Source organism: Nelumbo nucifera, chromosome 2, assembly GCF_055504915.1.
Source record: "Nelumbo nucifera cultivar China Antique chromosome 2, China Antique-T2T, whole genome shotgun sequence".
Lineage (NCBI taxonomy): Eukaryota > Viridiplantae > Streptophyta > Magnoliopsida > Proteales > Nelumbonaceae > Nelumbo > Nelumbo nucifera.
This window is the reverse complement of record NC_142650.1, coordinates 98,208,756-98,224,856: the sequence shown is the minus strand read 5'-3', so window position 1 is coordinate 98,224,856 and position 16,101 is coordinate 98,208,756. Positions and strand designations below refer to the sequence as shown.

The following is a 16,101-nucleotide window of genomic DNA, read 5'->3' as shown; positions in this document are numbered from 1 at the left end:
ATGCTAAAACCTCTAAATTCAGGTAATCAACTGTCAATACACTGTCCATGGCTACCAACCAGGCCAATGTCTCAACTCTTGGGGGGACTGGATTTCCCCAAATGCCCTTAATGTGACTTGAGGCTGAGATAGAGCTGCTGAGAGCCATATAGCATGACTTCACTGTGAATTTGCCATTCTTCCCCTCCTTCCACCAGAGCTTATCTCTGGGATGAAATGCAGGTTTTGTCCCATCAAGTTTTTCTAATAGCAAGATGCATTCTTCAACTTCTCAGTCCAGCAGAGGCCTCTAATTTTTTTTTTAAAGGTAAAGTAAATTTATTAGATTAAACTTTTAAGAGCACAAAACAGAACCTGCCAATAACAAGGCAAGCCTGAGAACCCCCCATTACAAACGCCAAATTGACTGATTTCTCAGTAACTGAACTACATTTATATGTTTGAAATCTGGGGTGACTGAAATCCAGGATATCAGTTTACCAACAGCCATGTGACAAATTCTCTCAGACCAAATAGCCCAAATCACTTCCAAACCAGTTTCCCTCTTTTCTTCAAATTACTAATCTTCCAGCTACAGAGCAACTCCTTAACAGATTTTGGCATGACCAAACATATCCCCACAGCCTTCAAGAAGTGATACCACACCTGGACAGCAAATGGGCAGTGAATGCAGAGATGATCCGTAGATTCAGGATGATCATCACAAAGGGCACAAGACTTATCCAGGATCTGCAAGCCTCTTCTTCCAAGATTAGTTCTGGACAGACATTTATTCAAGGCCATTGTCCAGACAAGGAAGTTAACTTTTAATGGGCTAACTAAGCTCCAAACCTGCTCAGCAGGAAAGTCCCCCACTAATAGTGATTTCAGTCTCTGATAATCTGAGTCTACTGGCCATAGATTTTACTGAGGCCTCCTAAATTGTGGGCTCCAAATAAACTGGTCCTCCCTTCTTTCATAACATTCACTAATAGTGATTTCAGTCTCTGATAATCTGTACAACCTTGGGCACAACTCGGATAGCTTACCCACCCCCACACCATTCATCTTCTCAAAATCTGATTTTAGATGCATCCCCTACCACAAATTTAGCAAGGTCTCTGAATTCCTTATTAAAGGCCATGATCCCCTTCCAAACACTCACCCCATATGAAGCTCTCACCCTCCTCGCTTCCCAACCAAACCTCACCACTCCATATTTCCCAACCACAGACCTCCTCCACAGTGAATTCTCTTCTCTCCCTAAACAAAACCTCCACAACCATTTCCCCAGAAGTGCTCTATTAAAAATTCTCACTCTCCTTATCCCAAGCCCACCCTTCTCCTTAGGTAAACACACCTTATCCCAGTGCACTAAGTGAAATTTCTTACCACCTCCTCTTCCACCCACACCCTCCCAAAGAAAGTCCCTCTGGAGATTCTCGATCCTTTCAGCTACCTTAGGTGGAACCTTTAGTGGAGACAAGTAGTATGTTGGAAGGCTAGATAAAACACTTCTGATTAGAGTCACTCTCCCCCCCCCCTATGGATAGATATTTGGTGTTCCACCCATCTAGCCTTCTCTCTATTCTCTCCAAAAGTGGCTTCCACAGATTCACTATTTCATTGCACCACCAATCGGCAATCCCAAATAAGTAAAAGGGAGCTCACCAATCCTGTGTTCCAAGACATCAGCACACTCCCTCAACACATCCCTCCCCACCTCCCCAACTGCAATTATTAAGGGGAGAACTTTGCCAAGGATTAACTCTGATAACAGGCCCATTTGTCCCTTCCAGAGGAGTTTTTCAGGAGATCCTTCTCCCTTCAAGTTTGAAAATATGTGGCTCGCACATCCAGGTTTCAAGGAGAAGGCGAGAGAGTGGAGGAATCTGGAAATCCAGTCCTCTTAGTGGGAAGGCCAGAGATTCTTGAAATTACAAAAGTTGAACACAGAATTAAAAGAGTGGAATAGATTAGAGTTTGGGAAATTGGAGGAGAGGAAGGTTGAACTAATGTCACAAATTGAAGAAATTTGGGGTCGGGGACAGGGAATATAATCCCCACCCTGTTGCCATTCCTAGGTTAGAGCAGAATTCCTAGTTGCACTCTTTGGGATTGAGAAGGCTAAGGAAATGGGAAATTGAGAATAGGAAGGTTAATCATTGAAAATGATTTGAAGCTGGTAGTGAGATGGCTGAAAAGGGGTAGGGTGACTTGGCAATTGAGAAATGAGTTCAGGCACTTCAAATGGCTGTCAAAAGATATGAGAGTTCAAATTTGGTGGGTTAGAAGATCTGCTAATTGCTTGGCAGAAAGTCTAGCTAAGCAAGGGGTTCAGAGAAGACAATTGTTTTGGGCACATTTGCAATTCAGCTGGGGCATTAATTCTGTATTGGGGCTGTTTTTTTCACAACTTCTTGTATTCTGTTGCTCTTCATTCTTAATAAAACCATGAAAATCTTTTATCTTTTTCTATGGATGATATAAGCAGAAACTAGTAGTGGGTTGCTATTAGCACTTAGCTAGAACATAGATTCAATCAAAGTCGCAACAGCATGTATATGGTTAAGTGCCTGTTTGGGAGGGCTTCCGGGACTAGGCCCCACACGGGAACGCCAGAGGCTATGCTTGGTGAAAATCCAGAAAGCATGCCACTGTGTTCCGGACACAAGAAACACAACTGTAATAAGAAGCTACTCTAGGTAGTTTCTCCCGAACACGGGTGCTCAGCCACCACGGCTCTATCATCGCAGCTCACCTACGACGCAGAAGCCATACCAAACAGGCTCTAAATTAAATTTCAATGGCTGTAATTTAGGCACCCCAGTCCTACCAGTATAGGGGGGTTTATAAGAGAGCATCTACGCAACATTTGGCTATGCACTTAAGTCCAACCCTAAGGACTGCAAGTCAATTTGCCAAACTTGAATTCCAATTACATTGGACTCGGGTTAGGGTTCAGGCCCATTTTAAATTTAACTAACTCCCAACATAACCCAGCCCAAGTTGCATCTCTAGAAACTCTACAAGAAAAGGATTACTCTCAGCATCAGAGACTTTGACTCTCAAGTATCTAAAGTTGAATCATGTAATAGTAGAAAAGGACTTCAAAGTTGTTCCATGCTGGCTAAAGGAATATAATCAAGGATCATGGTGTTTTAAAATAGTATTCAAGGTGCCAAGGTGAGGCTAGGCAACAAGGGGGTGCCTTGTCACCTAGTCACCTAGGCGATGGATTTTTTTAAGCAAAAAGCATATGTCCTAGGGTAGTTCCCTAGATTCTATAACCATATTTCCTTAATAATTATCCATGATTTTCATAAGAAAAGTATAACCTTCATGTTAAAGTATAGAAAATTAACATATCCATAAGAAAAAGAAGAAATAAAAGAAATTTCAAAAAATATGGGGGCTGAACCCCTATTTTGTTATAGGAAAACAAGAAAAGAAAAAGTGGAAGAAGAAGAAGGTGTGAAAGAATATAATGTGTTGATAATTCAAAATTTTAAGTTCTTTCTTACTCTTACTCATTGGTTCAGGTTTTGAAGTCTTTGAGGGTTAAATACAGCATTTAGCAATGTTTGTTTTGATTAAACCCTAACCAATAAGAAAATAATAAAAAGAAATTAGTATATAAACACACAAAATGGATATTTTAGTTTAATAATAAAATTTAAGTTCTTTCTTACTCATTGGTTCAGGTTTTGAAATCTTTGAGGGTTAAATACAGCATTTAGCAATGTTTGTTTTGATTAAACCCTAACCAATAAGAAAATAATAAAAAGAAATTAGTATATAAACACACAAAATGAATATTTTAGTTTAATAATGTCTAATTTATAATTATAATCTCATAACACAATGTACAAAATTGCTTGGCAATTAGACGAGGCAAGCCTCCAAGGGCGCCTTGTCGCCTAGGCATCACCTTGACAACTATTTTGTAATACTACAAAGGAGATTTAAGGCACTGGAAGGAGAATTGGTTATCTGATACTTTTTTTTCGTTTTGAGAAAAGATGAAGTATATTGTATTAAATGTATGAAATGGAAGATTCCATTATAATGAAGCTGTACATGGGGGGAATCCCGTAGTAAGGTCAGGGTGTCTGATCTGGCTTTTCTGGGACGCCTTTGCATGATTGTACACAATCCATTCTTCTCTATTATCCAATAAAATTCTTGGTTATCCATTAACAAAGATCACTAGAAGAAGATAACACGGCTGGACACTGTCATATACATAATTTACACTAAAAAATGCAGTATCCGATATGATAAGGCACCCTCATATGGTACATGGGTATCATAATCAATTAGTAGTACCAGGATGGGTAAGCTACCAATAAACACTGAAGTCATATACATAATTCACACTAAAAATTGAATTATACGATACAATAAGGCACCCTTGTACAGTATGTGGGTATCATAAAAAAAACACTGAATCCTATGATTACCTAGAAAATGTGTGTTCAAATGCTAAAGAGAAGACATGCAAAATACCTGACAAACCGTTTGTAAGTACTACTGTTGTTTGGTTATCACTGTTCTGCTTGTCTTCATTAAATCCAGCTCCTTTGGTTGCCCAATTACATCTAATTTGCCTATTTCCAAGCCATTTCCCTGAAAGTTAACATTGTAATACATTTTCATTTCTGAAACTTGAAAAAGGGTAAAGCAAAATGGATTAACCAGTTGCAGTTTCCTCACCAGTCAAGTGATTTATAGCACTTTGTGCATCCTGCAAAACAATCACAGCATATAAGACAATTAATGTCTGGTGATCTTGGAATTTTTTTGGTAAGTAACTTTACATTTTATTCACTAAAAAGAAATAAGATGCGTACATACAATACAAGAGGTACAAGCTGGCTACCTCTCCAGAAATTAATGACACATTACAACTAAGCTCAATACAATTTCTCCCTATTGACCCCCTTAGCTAACATTGACAATGCTAAACTGCTAATAGATATTTTAGGAATAAAACCGGCCTTGCTATGGTCTTAGTTTATTAGTTCCAAATTCCAATTATTAAATTCAAACTCCTATTCTCTTGAGCAGTGTCATGTGGATTCTACTAAATGGATGAGGTGTCCACGTCAGACAATGTTTAGATTCTGATACTCCTGGTTCCATACCATTTTCTTTTTCTTTTTCTCATTGCTTGTTTGATATGGATGAACCTTTACCATATATATAAACATTAGAGTTTAGATTCTGACACTCCTGGTATGCTTGGAAGACAATTCTCCATATCATTTTCTTTTTTTTATCTCCTTGCTTATTTGGTATGAATGGACCTTTAGCATACTTAATAATATTCTATCAAAAACTAATAATTATAACAATACCTGCTGATTACGAAAAGAAACAAACCCAAATCCCCTTGATCGCCCAGTTTTGTTATCCCACATGACCCTTGCATCCCTGGAAAGTAATTTAATTGATAATCAAGCATGAATACAGTCGACTAAAATAGCAATATCCAAAATAAACCAAACTGGAGGAAATACGAAAAGAAACTTACGAACAACTTGGATATACAGAGAAGCAGGCAAATAATGTTGAATCAGTAACCTCAGGGCTCAGATCACCAACAAAAATATTGAAGTGCCCTAACAAGCATAAACACCATTGAAGACTAGTCCAGTGAAGACATTGTGGAAAGAGGGGGCAAAAATCCACAAGCAAGAAATAGGGAAATAGGGTAAAGGAAGAAATGGATGGAATAACCAACCTGAAGTATCCTCCCTCTGGCCACTGGCATATGCCCAGTTCACCTTAATTTCCTGACCGTAACTGCAAATAGATTAAATCGGGAAAACATTAATCATGGAACTAAGATATATATTTCATGAGGATTCAAAGCATGATATGATCATTTGAACTGAAAATATATATATATATATATATATATGTGAAAAAATATTATTCCTAAAGAAAAAAATCTATCAATATGAAATGACAAATTTATTCAACTTTCTATTAAAAACACTGCAATGTTCCCAAAACCTAAATTCCTTAAACCATGTTCTGAGAACAGTCAAGTGCAGTGAAACCCTCATGAAAAGAGACAGTCCATCAAAGAGTGAATAGAAAGCTTAAAAAAGACACCCGAATGGGATTGCTTGATACAATAGATTTGTTCTTACAGTTGTCGTCCATGCAATGTCATTATAGCAAGTGCAGCAGACCTTCGATCATGGTAGTCCACAAACCCATAAGGTGACTGCAAATAAACAACAAAGAATTAACAGGAAAGTTTGAGTTTCAATTCTTGGACAATAAGTATAATATCAGCTAATAACCTTCAACCTATGTATGTTAAACAAACACAAACCAAGTATTGTTGTGTCTTCTACTAGATAATTTTTGCAAACAAAAGAGAATGTAAAATGTAAATAAAAGTGGAACACTTTTTCAACATAAAAACCATCCACCAAACTACCAAAAGCCATATATAATATGTAGTATATACCATATGGAAAGACGAATAACACCTTATATGGTTCTTGTACTCCATACCACAAAGAATGTTCTTCAATGCAACTTCTTGTAAGAAAAATGGTCATTTGATTTTTCACATGATTCAGTTGCAGCCAAATACAAAACTTGAAAAATATCACTTACAACATTCTCACAGAAGATAAAAAGCGGATAATGAGAGAAAAACTGACCCACAATACCAAGTTCCTACTGTAGAATCCTGCATCTGTAGTACATGGGTGAATATTATTTTCATTTCACAGGGTTCAGTTCATATTAGTGTAGCAAATGAATCTTCTGAAGACCTACCACTTATGAGATATCCATTTAAGTTGTGCTATGTTGCAAAGAAAATGGATGTAAAGGAAATATAATCTAAAGAAAGTGACTTTCCATTTTTTTGTGAAAAGGGTAACCGAAAAGGGAAAGAAAGTCAAGAAAAAATAGAAAGGTGCATGTCCCTTTTGTTAAGTTGACTGATTTTATGTATTGTTGGTTCGGCTGATAAGTGTACATGTTAGTTAGTATTGGGTTTTAAACTGTTAGGTACTGGGCCTTTGTTATTGGGCCTAAGTCTGTTTAGTGTTTTAAGCAGTCTGGGTGTCCCATCACTAATCAGGGGCATTCCAGACATTTCATGTAACACTGTATTGTAATCTACTATAAATAATAGTACTGTCGACTGGGTTACTCAATTCGACATTCTCAGCACTTGTTTGCCTTCACCTCTCTTCTACTACTTCAGCTACAACCTTTCAGCAAACATGGTATCAGAGCATTGAGCGATCTTCTGGTTACAGCCGACGCCAACTCTTCTCTCTTGCTTTCTTTCTCTCTTTTTTTATCCTGGTTGTTGCGGGGAAACCCTAGGGTTGCCATAGAACAGAACAAGGTTCGAACCTAGGGTTTCCCTTGGTTGTAGGGCACAAGGGAAGTAAGACCCAGAAGTTTATGTCCTACTAGACTGCTTCTAGTTGTTAGTAACCATTCGGCTGCTAAGAGAGGTCTGTATAGGACAGACCTAGGTTGAGGATTGATTTCAACAGTCCTAGTATTGGTCGTAGGGGTGAGTACACTCTACAGTAGCAGAAGTCGAAGCCCAAGAGAAGTCTGCATAGTGCAGTGGTGGAGAGCTCTCAGTTTCAGGTTGGTTACTAGTTCACAGAATACTTCTTGATACTGTAACTGGTCCACTTCAGAACTGTAACCACTTCGGCTAGTCTGAAACAGTGTTATCTACACAAAGCCTACAACCAAGATGTCTTCAATATCCGGAGAGGTCTCTTCTAGGGATAACAGACCTGGTGGGAGGTCTTCAAATCTGGAGAACCCGAATCTGCACAGCTTGCAGATTACAAGTGTGTTGCTGGATGAATACAACTTCAGGGAGTGATCCGTTTCTGCAATGTTTTTTATTACTTCCCGTGAACTCACAGGTTATTTAGATGGGAAGAAGAAGGAACCCAAAGTTGGCAGTGTAGAGTATGCAGTGTGGTGCAAGGAGAATGCCACAGTTATGTCCTGGCTGCTTGCTTCTATGACTCCACGAGTTGCCAGGACTGTTCAACACTTTCCCACAGCAGCTAAGATTTGGGAAAAAGTGTCAAAAACCTATGGACAGAAGAAAAACAATGCTAGAATTTACAGGGTGAACCAAGACATTGCTGCTTTAAGGCAAGGGGATATGACAGTTGCAACATATTTTGCAACTCTGGAAGGACTGTGGGAAGAACTTGATCATCACTTGATTCTGGATTGGGAGAATGCCAGGGACAAGGAGAGACATTATAAGCAGATTGAAGAGAGCAGAGCCTTTAAGTTCTTGGCTGGCCTAGACCCAGTGTATGAGGGCATAAGGTCACAATTCTTGGAAGAGATGAAATGCCCGAGTTACATCATGTTTATTATCTGGTAAGGAATGAAGAGGTCAGGAGAAAGGACAAGTTGACACTCAGATGCAGCCAGCTGAACAATCTGTAGAACATTCAGCCCTGATTTCTACAAATCAAAAGGGGAACAGATATCCAGACAAAAGGCATCTTAAGTGCACTCATTGTGGAGGTGAAAGGCATGTAAAAGAAAAGTGTTGGGTCCTGTATCCTCACCTGAAGCCAACTGCATTGAGAAAAGACAAGAAGCAACAGAAGGATCAAGCGGCAAGTGGGAACCTTGTCACTAGTAACAATGGTGATAGCTCACAGAGTATTCCAACAGTGGCTTCTTCTTCCATGGGGCAGGTTGCTAATTCCTCCAGAGCCAGTACCTTGGGCTTCACTGCTAGTGAGGTAGAGATCCTTAGCCGGGCTTGCTTCCACCTCTCTTACCAGATCAGGTATAGTCTCTGCCTTTAGTGCAACTAGTCCTATTAACTCTACTTCTTGGGTTATTGATTCCGGTGCAACTGACCACATGACACATATGTCCTCCTTATTCTCTTCATATCACTTGTTGTCTGGTCAGGATAAGATGAGAGTTGTTGATGGGTCTTTCTCCACCATCTCTGGCAAAGGGGTGGTTGACCTAAGCAAGGACCTCTCTTAAATCAGTTTTGCATGTTCCTAGTCTTACATTAAATCTTTTGTCTGTTTCAAAACTTACCAAAAATTTGAACTGTAGCATAACCTTTTTTCCTACTCATTGTGTCTTTCAGGACAGATTGACGAGGAGAACGATTGGGAGCGGTCATGAGTATGGAGGCTTCTACTATTTCGATGCAGACATCGAATCAGCCTTACAAGCATCTGCTGCTAGTGGTCCGGAGAATGTGGAGTCGATAGCTAGGTTGCATTTGTGGCATGCTAGGCTAGGTCATTTACCTTTTTCTTCATTGGAAGTGTTGTTTCCCGAATTGTTTAAGGATATCTCAAGTCAGAGTTTAGTCTGTGAAGTATGTCAACTGTCAAAACAATGTAGAACTGTTTATCCAGTTTCTAGTAATGAAATTCAAGCTCCTTTTGATTTGGTTCATTCTGATGTTTGGGGCCCTTCACCTATTGTTTCTATTGATGGCTTTCGTTACTTTATCAGTTTTATTGACCACTACTCTCGATGCACATGGATCTACCTGTTAAAAGGACAAGATGAAGTGTCACGGATAACCATGGCATTTTGCAAAATGATTGAAACACAATTTGACAAGATTAAGCAATTCCGATCAGATAATGCTGCTGAATATTTTGAAAAATCCTTGAACTTGTTCATGGAAGATGTTGGCATGCTACATCAATCATCTTGTGCTAATACCCCTCAACAGAATGGGGTTGTTGAGCGCAAGAATAGACATCTATTGGAGATAGCTCAAGCCTTACTATTCCAGCACAAGGTTCCCAAGCACTACTGGTCTCAAGCAGTACTTACTGCATCATATCTGATAAAACGGATGCCATCTAAGGTGTTGGGTATGAAAACCCCTTTCTCTGTTTTGTGTCCTACCCTTCCAGACTTTCCTCTTCCTCCTAGGGTCTTTGGTTGTGTATGTTTTATACATGTAAAGGATCCAAAAAAGACCAAATTGGATCCTAGGGCTATGAAAGGAATTTTTTTGGGGTACTCTCCTACACAAAAGGGTTACAAGTGTTATGATCCTGTCACCAAGAGAAAGTATGTCACCAGAGATGTGGTCTTTTGAGTCTCAAGCCTACTTTCAGTCTTCCCAGAATCCTCTTCAGGGGGAGACTAGTGGGATGGCATACTTCTGATTTGGGGTACTCTCCCTTCTTTTTTGTTCCTCTATCTACCTCGGGCCTTCCATCCTCTCCTTCTACTCCTCCTAGTTATGGCATCCCGGGTGAACCTAGTGAGGCTCCCACTGTGCCTGTTACCTCTCCTGATACTGCAAATGTTCCTGAGGGCTCTAGTAGGCAACAGAAAGATATAAGAATCACCTACAACAGAAAAAAAAAGGGGCCTCAAACTCATGACAGCAACCAGTTGGACTCAGATCAATCTGTCTCCGCAATCCAAGGTAATTCCAACACACATACTTTTGATTTGGATCTTCCTATTGCTCTTCGTAAGTCTATCCGCTCTTGTACTACTCGGCACCCCATTACTAATTTTGTTTCTTACTCACGTTTATCTCCATCATCCTATCACTTCTTTGTGTCTGCTCTTTCCTCTGTACATATTCCTTCTAGGTACTCAGAGGTTGTGTCTGACCCAAGGTGGAAAGAAGCTATGAATGAAGAGATGAAAGCTTTAATGAAAGCAAGGACTTGGGAATTAGTGGATCTGCCAGAAGGGAAGAGCACTGTCGGGTGCAAGTGGGTGTTCACTGTAAAGCATAGGGAGGACGGGTCCATTGAAAGGTACAAGGCCCGGTTTGTGGCAAAGGAGTTTACTCAAAAAGAAGGGATTGACTACAAAGAAACCTTTGCTCCAATAGCGAAGCTCAACACAATTTGGGTTTTACCATCATTAGCAACAAATTTTTCATGGGAACTCCATTAGCTAGATGTGAAGAATGCCTTCCTAAATGGTGATCTTCATGAAGAGGTATTTATGGACCCTCCACCAAACTACGACTTTGATAGAAAGGTGTGTAAACTGAGGAAAGCATTATATGGCCTAAAACAATCTCCTCGTGCATGGTTTGAGAGGCTTTGTGGGGCCATGAAGAAAGTGGGGTACACTCAGAGTGGTGCAGACCATACCTTGTTCATAAGGAGACAGGATAGCAAACTTACAGCACTCATTGTTTATGTGGATGATATGGTGATTACTGGGAATGACCTGGAAGAGATCAAAAGACTAAAGAAGTTTTTAGCTTCTGAATTTGAGATCAAAGACTTGGGTTATTTGAGATACTTTCTTGGGATTGAAGTTGCTAGGTCAAGAAAGGGGATCTATATATGTTAGCGGAAGTATGTACTTGACCTCCTAGAAGAGACAGGCATGATAGGGTGTAGACTAGCAGATACTCCAATAGAACAGAACCATGGTCTACAGGAATCAGTAGGGGAGGACTACTGTGATAAAGAGATACCAAAAATTGGTAGGGAAGCTGATATATCTATCTCTCACCCGACCAGATATTGCTTATGTTGTGCATGTTGTCAGTCAGTTCATGCACTCTCCAAAGATCCCTCATATGAGCAGTTGAAAGGATTCTCAGGTACTTGAAGACTTGCCCAGGAAAGGGAATTCTGTTCAGAAAACACAATAAAATTGAAATTGAAGCTTATACTGATGCAGATTGGGCCGGTTCTGTTAGGGACAGAAAATCAACTTCAGGATATTGTACATTTGTTGGAGGGAACCTGGTTACATGGCGGAGTAAGAAGCAGAATGTGGTTGCTAGATCAAGTGCGGAGGCTGAATATCGAGCTATGGCTCATGGTGTTGCTGAACTTCTGTGGCTTAAGACCCTTCTTGGTGAGCTTGGCATAAAAGCTGAGGGTCCTCTCAGGCTGTACTGTGACAACAAGGCTGTCATCAACATTGCAAATAACCCAATGCAACATGACAGGACAAAACATATTGAGATTGATTGACATTTTGTTAGAGAGAGAATAGTCTCAGGAGAACTCTGCATTCCTTATACTTCATCTGAGATGCAGATTGCAAATGTGCTGACTAAAGGGTTGCCTGCAACAAAATTCTTGGACCTTCTTGGCAAGCTAAACATGACTGACATCCATGCGTAGCTTGAGGGGGAGTGTTAAGTTGACTGATTTTATGTATTGTTGGTTCGGCTGATAAGTGTACATGTTAGTTAGTATTGGGTTTTAAATTGTTAGGTACTGGACCTTTGTTATTGGGCCTAAGTCTGTTTAGTGTTTTAAGCAGCCTCGGTGTCCCATCACTAATCAGGGGCATTCCAGACATTTCATGTAACATTGTATTGTAATCTACTATAAATAATAGTACTATCGACTAGGTTACTCAGTTCGACATTCACAGCACTTGTTTGCCTTCACCTCTCTTCTACTACTTCAACTACAACCTTTCAGCAAACACCTTTAACATCTTTTATTTTCTCTCCTAAAAGGTAGAGACACAGTAGAGAATGAAAGGAAGCAAAATTGGTCCAACAAACTCCTAAAAGAAAATTCTTCATTTTTATATTCTTTTCTTTTCTCTCATTTTCTTAGCAACCAAACATAATGTCAGAGCCCACTCTCTTTCACTACTAAGCTATACTTTTATTGGGCTGGGCAGCACATTTGATTTTGGTTGTCTCCACCATAATTGGCTTGCTGCTTGGTATTGATAGCTGGTAAAAACAACAGACATCAGCTTTTCCCAAGTGCTTGCACCTATAACAAATAATAAATTACTGATTGCTCGGAAGAGAAGGTAAACAGTGCAGTCTAGCAGACAGAATGCAGTATCATCATCCATCTCAAGTTTACTTGACAGGGAGCAATGCAAAAAGTAACCTTCAAAGAAAGCAATCCGTAAAATAAAATATATGGTAATGGAATGATTATCACTGAGGCCTGAAGGATAAATGAGATAAGTAAACATAAAACACTATCTTTAAATCAATTGATATCTTACAGTAAGCTACTGTAAGACAGTAAGAAAATAATATACTTGACTTAGTATGGTAGAAGAACAAACAAAACACCATAACTGCCTACAACAGGCAATACTTCATAAGAGAAACAAATAAAAATCAAACATTCCTCAATTAATCCACAAACTAAGTACACAAGCATTAGTAACCTGACTAGCTTTTCAACAGTTGAACCACACCAATGACCAATGTGTAATGGAATATGACACCAAAGCAAAATAAATAGCAAGCAAGCTAAAAGAAATAATCAAGAAAAAACTAATAATCATGGGGGCCTGGCAATTATAAAAAACGAACATTCTCTTTTCTGATGAGCTTGCATCCTTCAAGTGGACCAGTACTCTGGAAGACCTCTGCAAGAAAAGTCTCGGTCACATTGGGATGAATATTGCCCACGTACCTGAATGAGCATGACCTATCCCGATTAATAGGCAAATAACATGGAGGACACTGAACAAACAGTGAATAAGAATAAAATGTATGCAACGCTATGCTTAGCACTGCCAATCACTGCACGCTTATAAATCATAAGTTCAGGAGCTACATCAAAAGAAAGGATCCAAATAGATGTTCAAAAGAAAGTTAGCTCCTTTCATGAAATTATAAAAGGTAACACTCCAAAAGTTTTCTCAAGTGTAAGGACCTAGAAAAACCTGTTCAAACTTCAAGATTTGGGCCCCAAGAAGCATAAATAAAAAAAAAAATCTAAAATTAAAAGAAACAAAGAAAAAAAAAAGAAAACTGTTGCATAAAACTCACACACTGCGGCATGAAGATGAATCAAACCCAGGAGGCAGATTTCCACTTGGAACCGGCTCCATCTGCAAAATGTAAAAGCAAAAAGGAAGAAAATAAAGAAAATGACCCTGAAAGCCTAAGAGGATGTCCTAACAAAATGAAAAAAAATAAATCCCATAGTTATGAGTTATCCACTACAACCTGTCAACCTCTAGTCAATAACCCACATCCCAAAGGCAAATTATTAAGGGAAAGGGAAAAAAAAGCTGCAGTTGCTCAAAACTAAAACTAATAAATTCCTAATGCAATTCGAAACAGAAAACCCATACCAAAATCTCAATTCTATGAATTGGCAAGGATAACATAAGATAGCCAATAAAAGCGGGAGATAAACAGGGGAAAAAGGAAAAAAATAAGGCAACAATTTTATTCTAATCAATACATCTTTGCAGTCTGTGCAGGTGTTTTGCTAATTGATTTGTCATTTTCTTAATAACAATCACACAAACTTATTGATTGGGCAACTGATAAGAATCAAAAGGTACAAATATAACTGGACCTAGTCAATTGCAAATAATCTCAGTTTATGTTGTTACAAATTAGACAAGTAAAAACAAACTAGCTTCTTACTGGCTATGGATCTAAATCCATCATGAACCAGGTTTTGACTTTTGGCCTGCCTCAATTAAAAATAAAAAATGTCAATAAAAAAGACTTTTTAATTTTATCTCTTCCTACTTTGCTGGTCTTTCCCTATTTGTTCTTTGCTCTACTCTTGTCTTCTTATTTTCCTACCTATTTCCCTTATACTGTCCTATTTTTCACAATTTCCACCAAAATAAGTTTCTATGGATTTAGTTCAGTTACCAACAAAGACCAATTACTTGAATATCTTCTTATTTTCTTACTTACGTGATGTATTACTTGTCTTCACGGTTCATCTCATTTTAATTAAAGCGAGACTCTTCCTGTAACCGTAACACTATGGGATTTCGTTAATGTGCATGATTTTGTATTTTTTTTAACAAAAAATAAGTGTCTCATCAGTGTTTACTAGCATTTTTTTTTAGAAATCAAAATTATGCATATTTGCAAACATCATGTGTTTGCTAGCATTTTCCTAAGTTCTTCATTTAATGACATAGTGTTATATCTCATTTACATTGTTTGCCAGTGAATCAAGAATGCTGCGAACTTGAACATCTAATTAATTCAAACTAACAGAGAAGATAAGAATATCTTCAAGATTTACTGTTATATTGTTAAACTTTCCATATTTTGCTTGAACCAAGAAAATTTAATGAAAGCTTTCACATCGAATCTTATACCAACACAAAAGCAACTAAGAATATATACATGCTCAATGACTTCAATCAAAGTAAAAGCATATTCATCAACAGGATCTGAACAAATGCGACGAAAGAGCTAATATATCGAACCTGAGACATCGCGGCAGCGAGCACGGGATGATAAAGCTGCTGCTGTTGCTGCTGTTGCTGCTGCTGAAGCAACGCCTGCTGCATCAGGGCTTGCTGCTTTAACCTCTGTTGCATTTTCTAAAACCCTAGAACTCTCCCAACAAGGATACTGAAATCAGAGTAAACGATAGAAATCTTCCACGGACGATTTCAAGCTTCGCTTTGGAGATCAAATTGGACCAAACGAACAAAAAGGCATAACCTACAGAATCTAGGAGAAAATGATAGCAGAAAAGAATAGAAGCACAGGATTTATACAAGATTCTCCAAAGATCAAAGGAATAAACGCGAAATTCTTCTATGAATTTAATGGAGCAATAATTGAGAAAGATGAGGAGTTTGGAAATTGAAGCGGAGGTGTTCGATAGATCTCTCTCTCGCTGGTGGTGCGAGTAACTCCAGAGATACAACAAAGTCGGGGAAAGAGTTATAAGGTCCTTTTGGTTTTCGCGTGGAGATATTTAAATGTGGACCATAATTCGAATATTCGATAGCTTATTCCAATCTGACGACAGAGAAAGGCTTTTACCGTTGGGGACCCCATTCAAAAGTCCCTGCTTTCGGTTGAGATCTTCCTCTCATCTCATGGTCATAGTCTTACGATCGAGACCACATCTCCGCCCCACAATGCCCCACAGCACATGAGGCCAGATCTGCTCCTCACGAGGCGCCTCACACAAATCCTATCATGTATTGAAAACATCTCTTACTTATTAGTGGTATTATCATCAGGAGATGTTACTAATACATGACGCGAATGTGCTGTGGGGCATTGTGACTGCTCCTTATGAGGTGGAGATGTGAACTCGTTACGATCCATAACAGCAAGGGATACGTGGCAAAATATCAGATATGTAACTCAAGGCTCACTCATAAGTTGGTTAGAGAGAA

At 38.9% G+C, this 16,101-nt stretch overlaps 1 protein-coding gene across 2 annotated transcripts in view; it reads right to left on the bottom strand.

The window, feature by feature from the left end:
- LOC104606259 (oligouridylate-binding protein 1-like) overlaps positions 1-15,648 on the bottom strand; it is a 31,139-nt gene extending 15,491 nt beyond the window's left edge. Inside the window, exons 1-9 of one of the 2 annotated variants that reach the window (XM_010271360.2) lie at positions 15,172-15,648; positions 13,754-13,815; positions 13,292-13,394; positions 6,141-6,217; positions 5,726-5,787; positions 5,516-5,603; positions 5,340-5,415; positions 4,696-4,726; positions 4,489-4,608 (exon numbers count right to left, since the gene is read on the bottom strand). In XM_010271360.2, the coding sequence (XP_010269662.1) occupies positions 4,489-4,608; positions 4,696-4,726; positions 5,340-5,415; positions 5,516-5,603; positions 5,726-5,787; positions 6,141-6,217; positions 13,292-13,394; positions 13,754-13,815; positions 15,172-15,285 (733 nt within the window). In that variant the 5' untranslated portion in view covers positions 15,286-15,648. The remainder of the gene's footprint in view (positions 1-4,488; positions 4,609-4,695; positions 4,727-5,339; positions 5,416-5,515; positions 5,604-5,725; positions 5,788-6,140; positions 6,218-13,291; positions 13,395-13,753; positions 13,816-15,171) is intronic. The other variant, XM_010271361.2, reaches the window with a different exon arrangement.
- Positions 15,649-16,101: the final 453 nt, after the last annotated feature.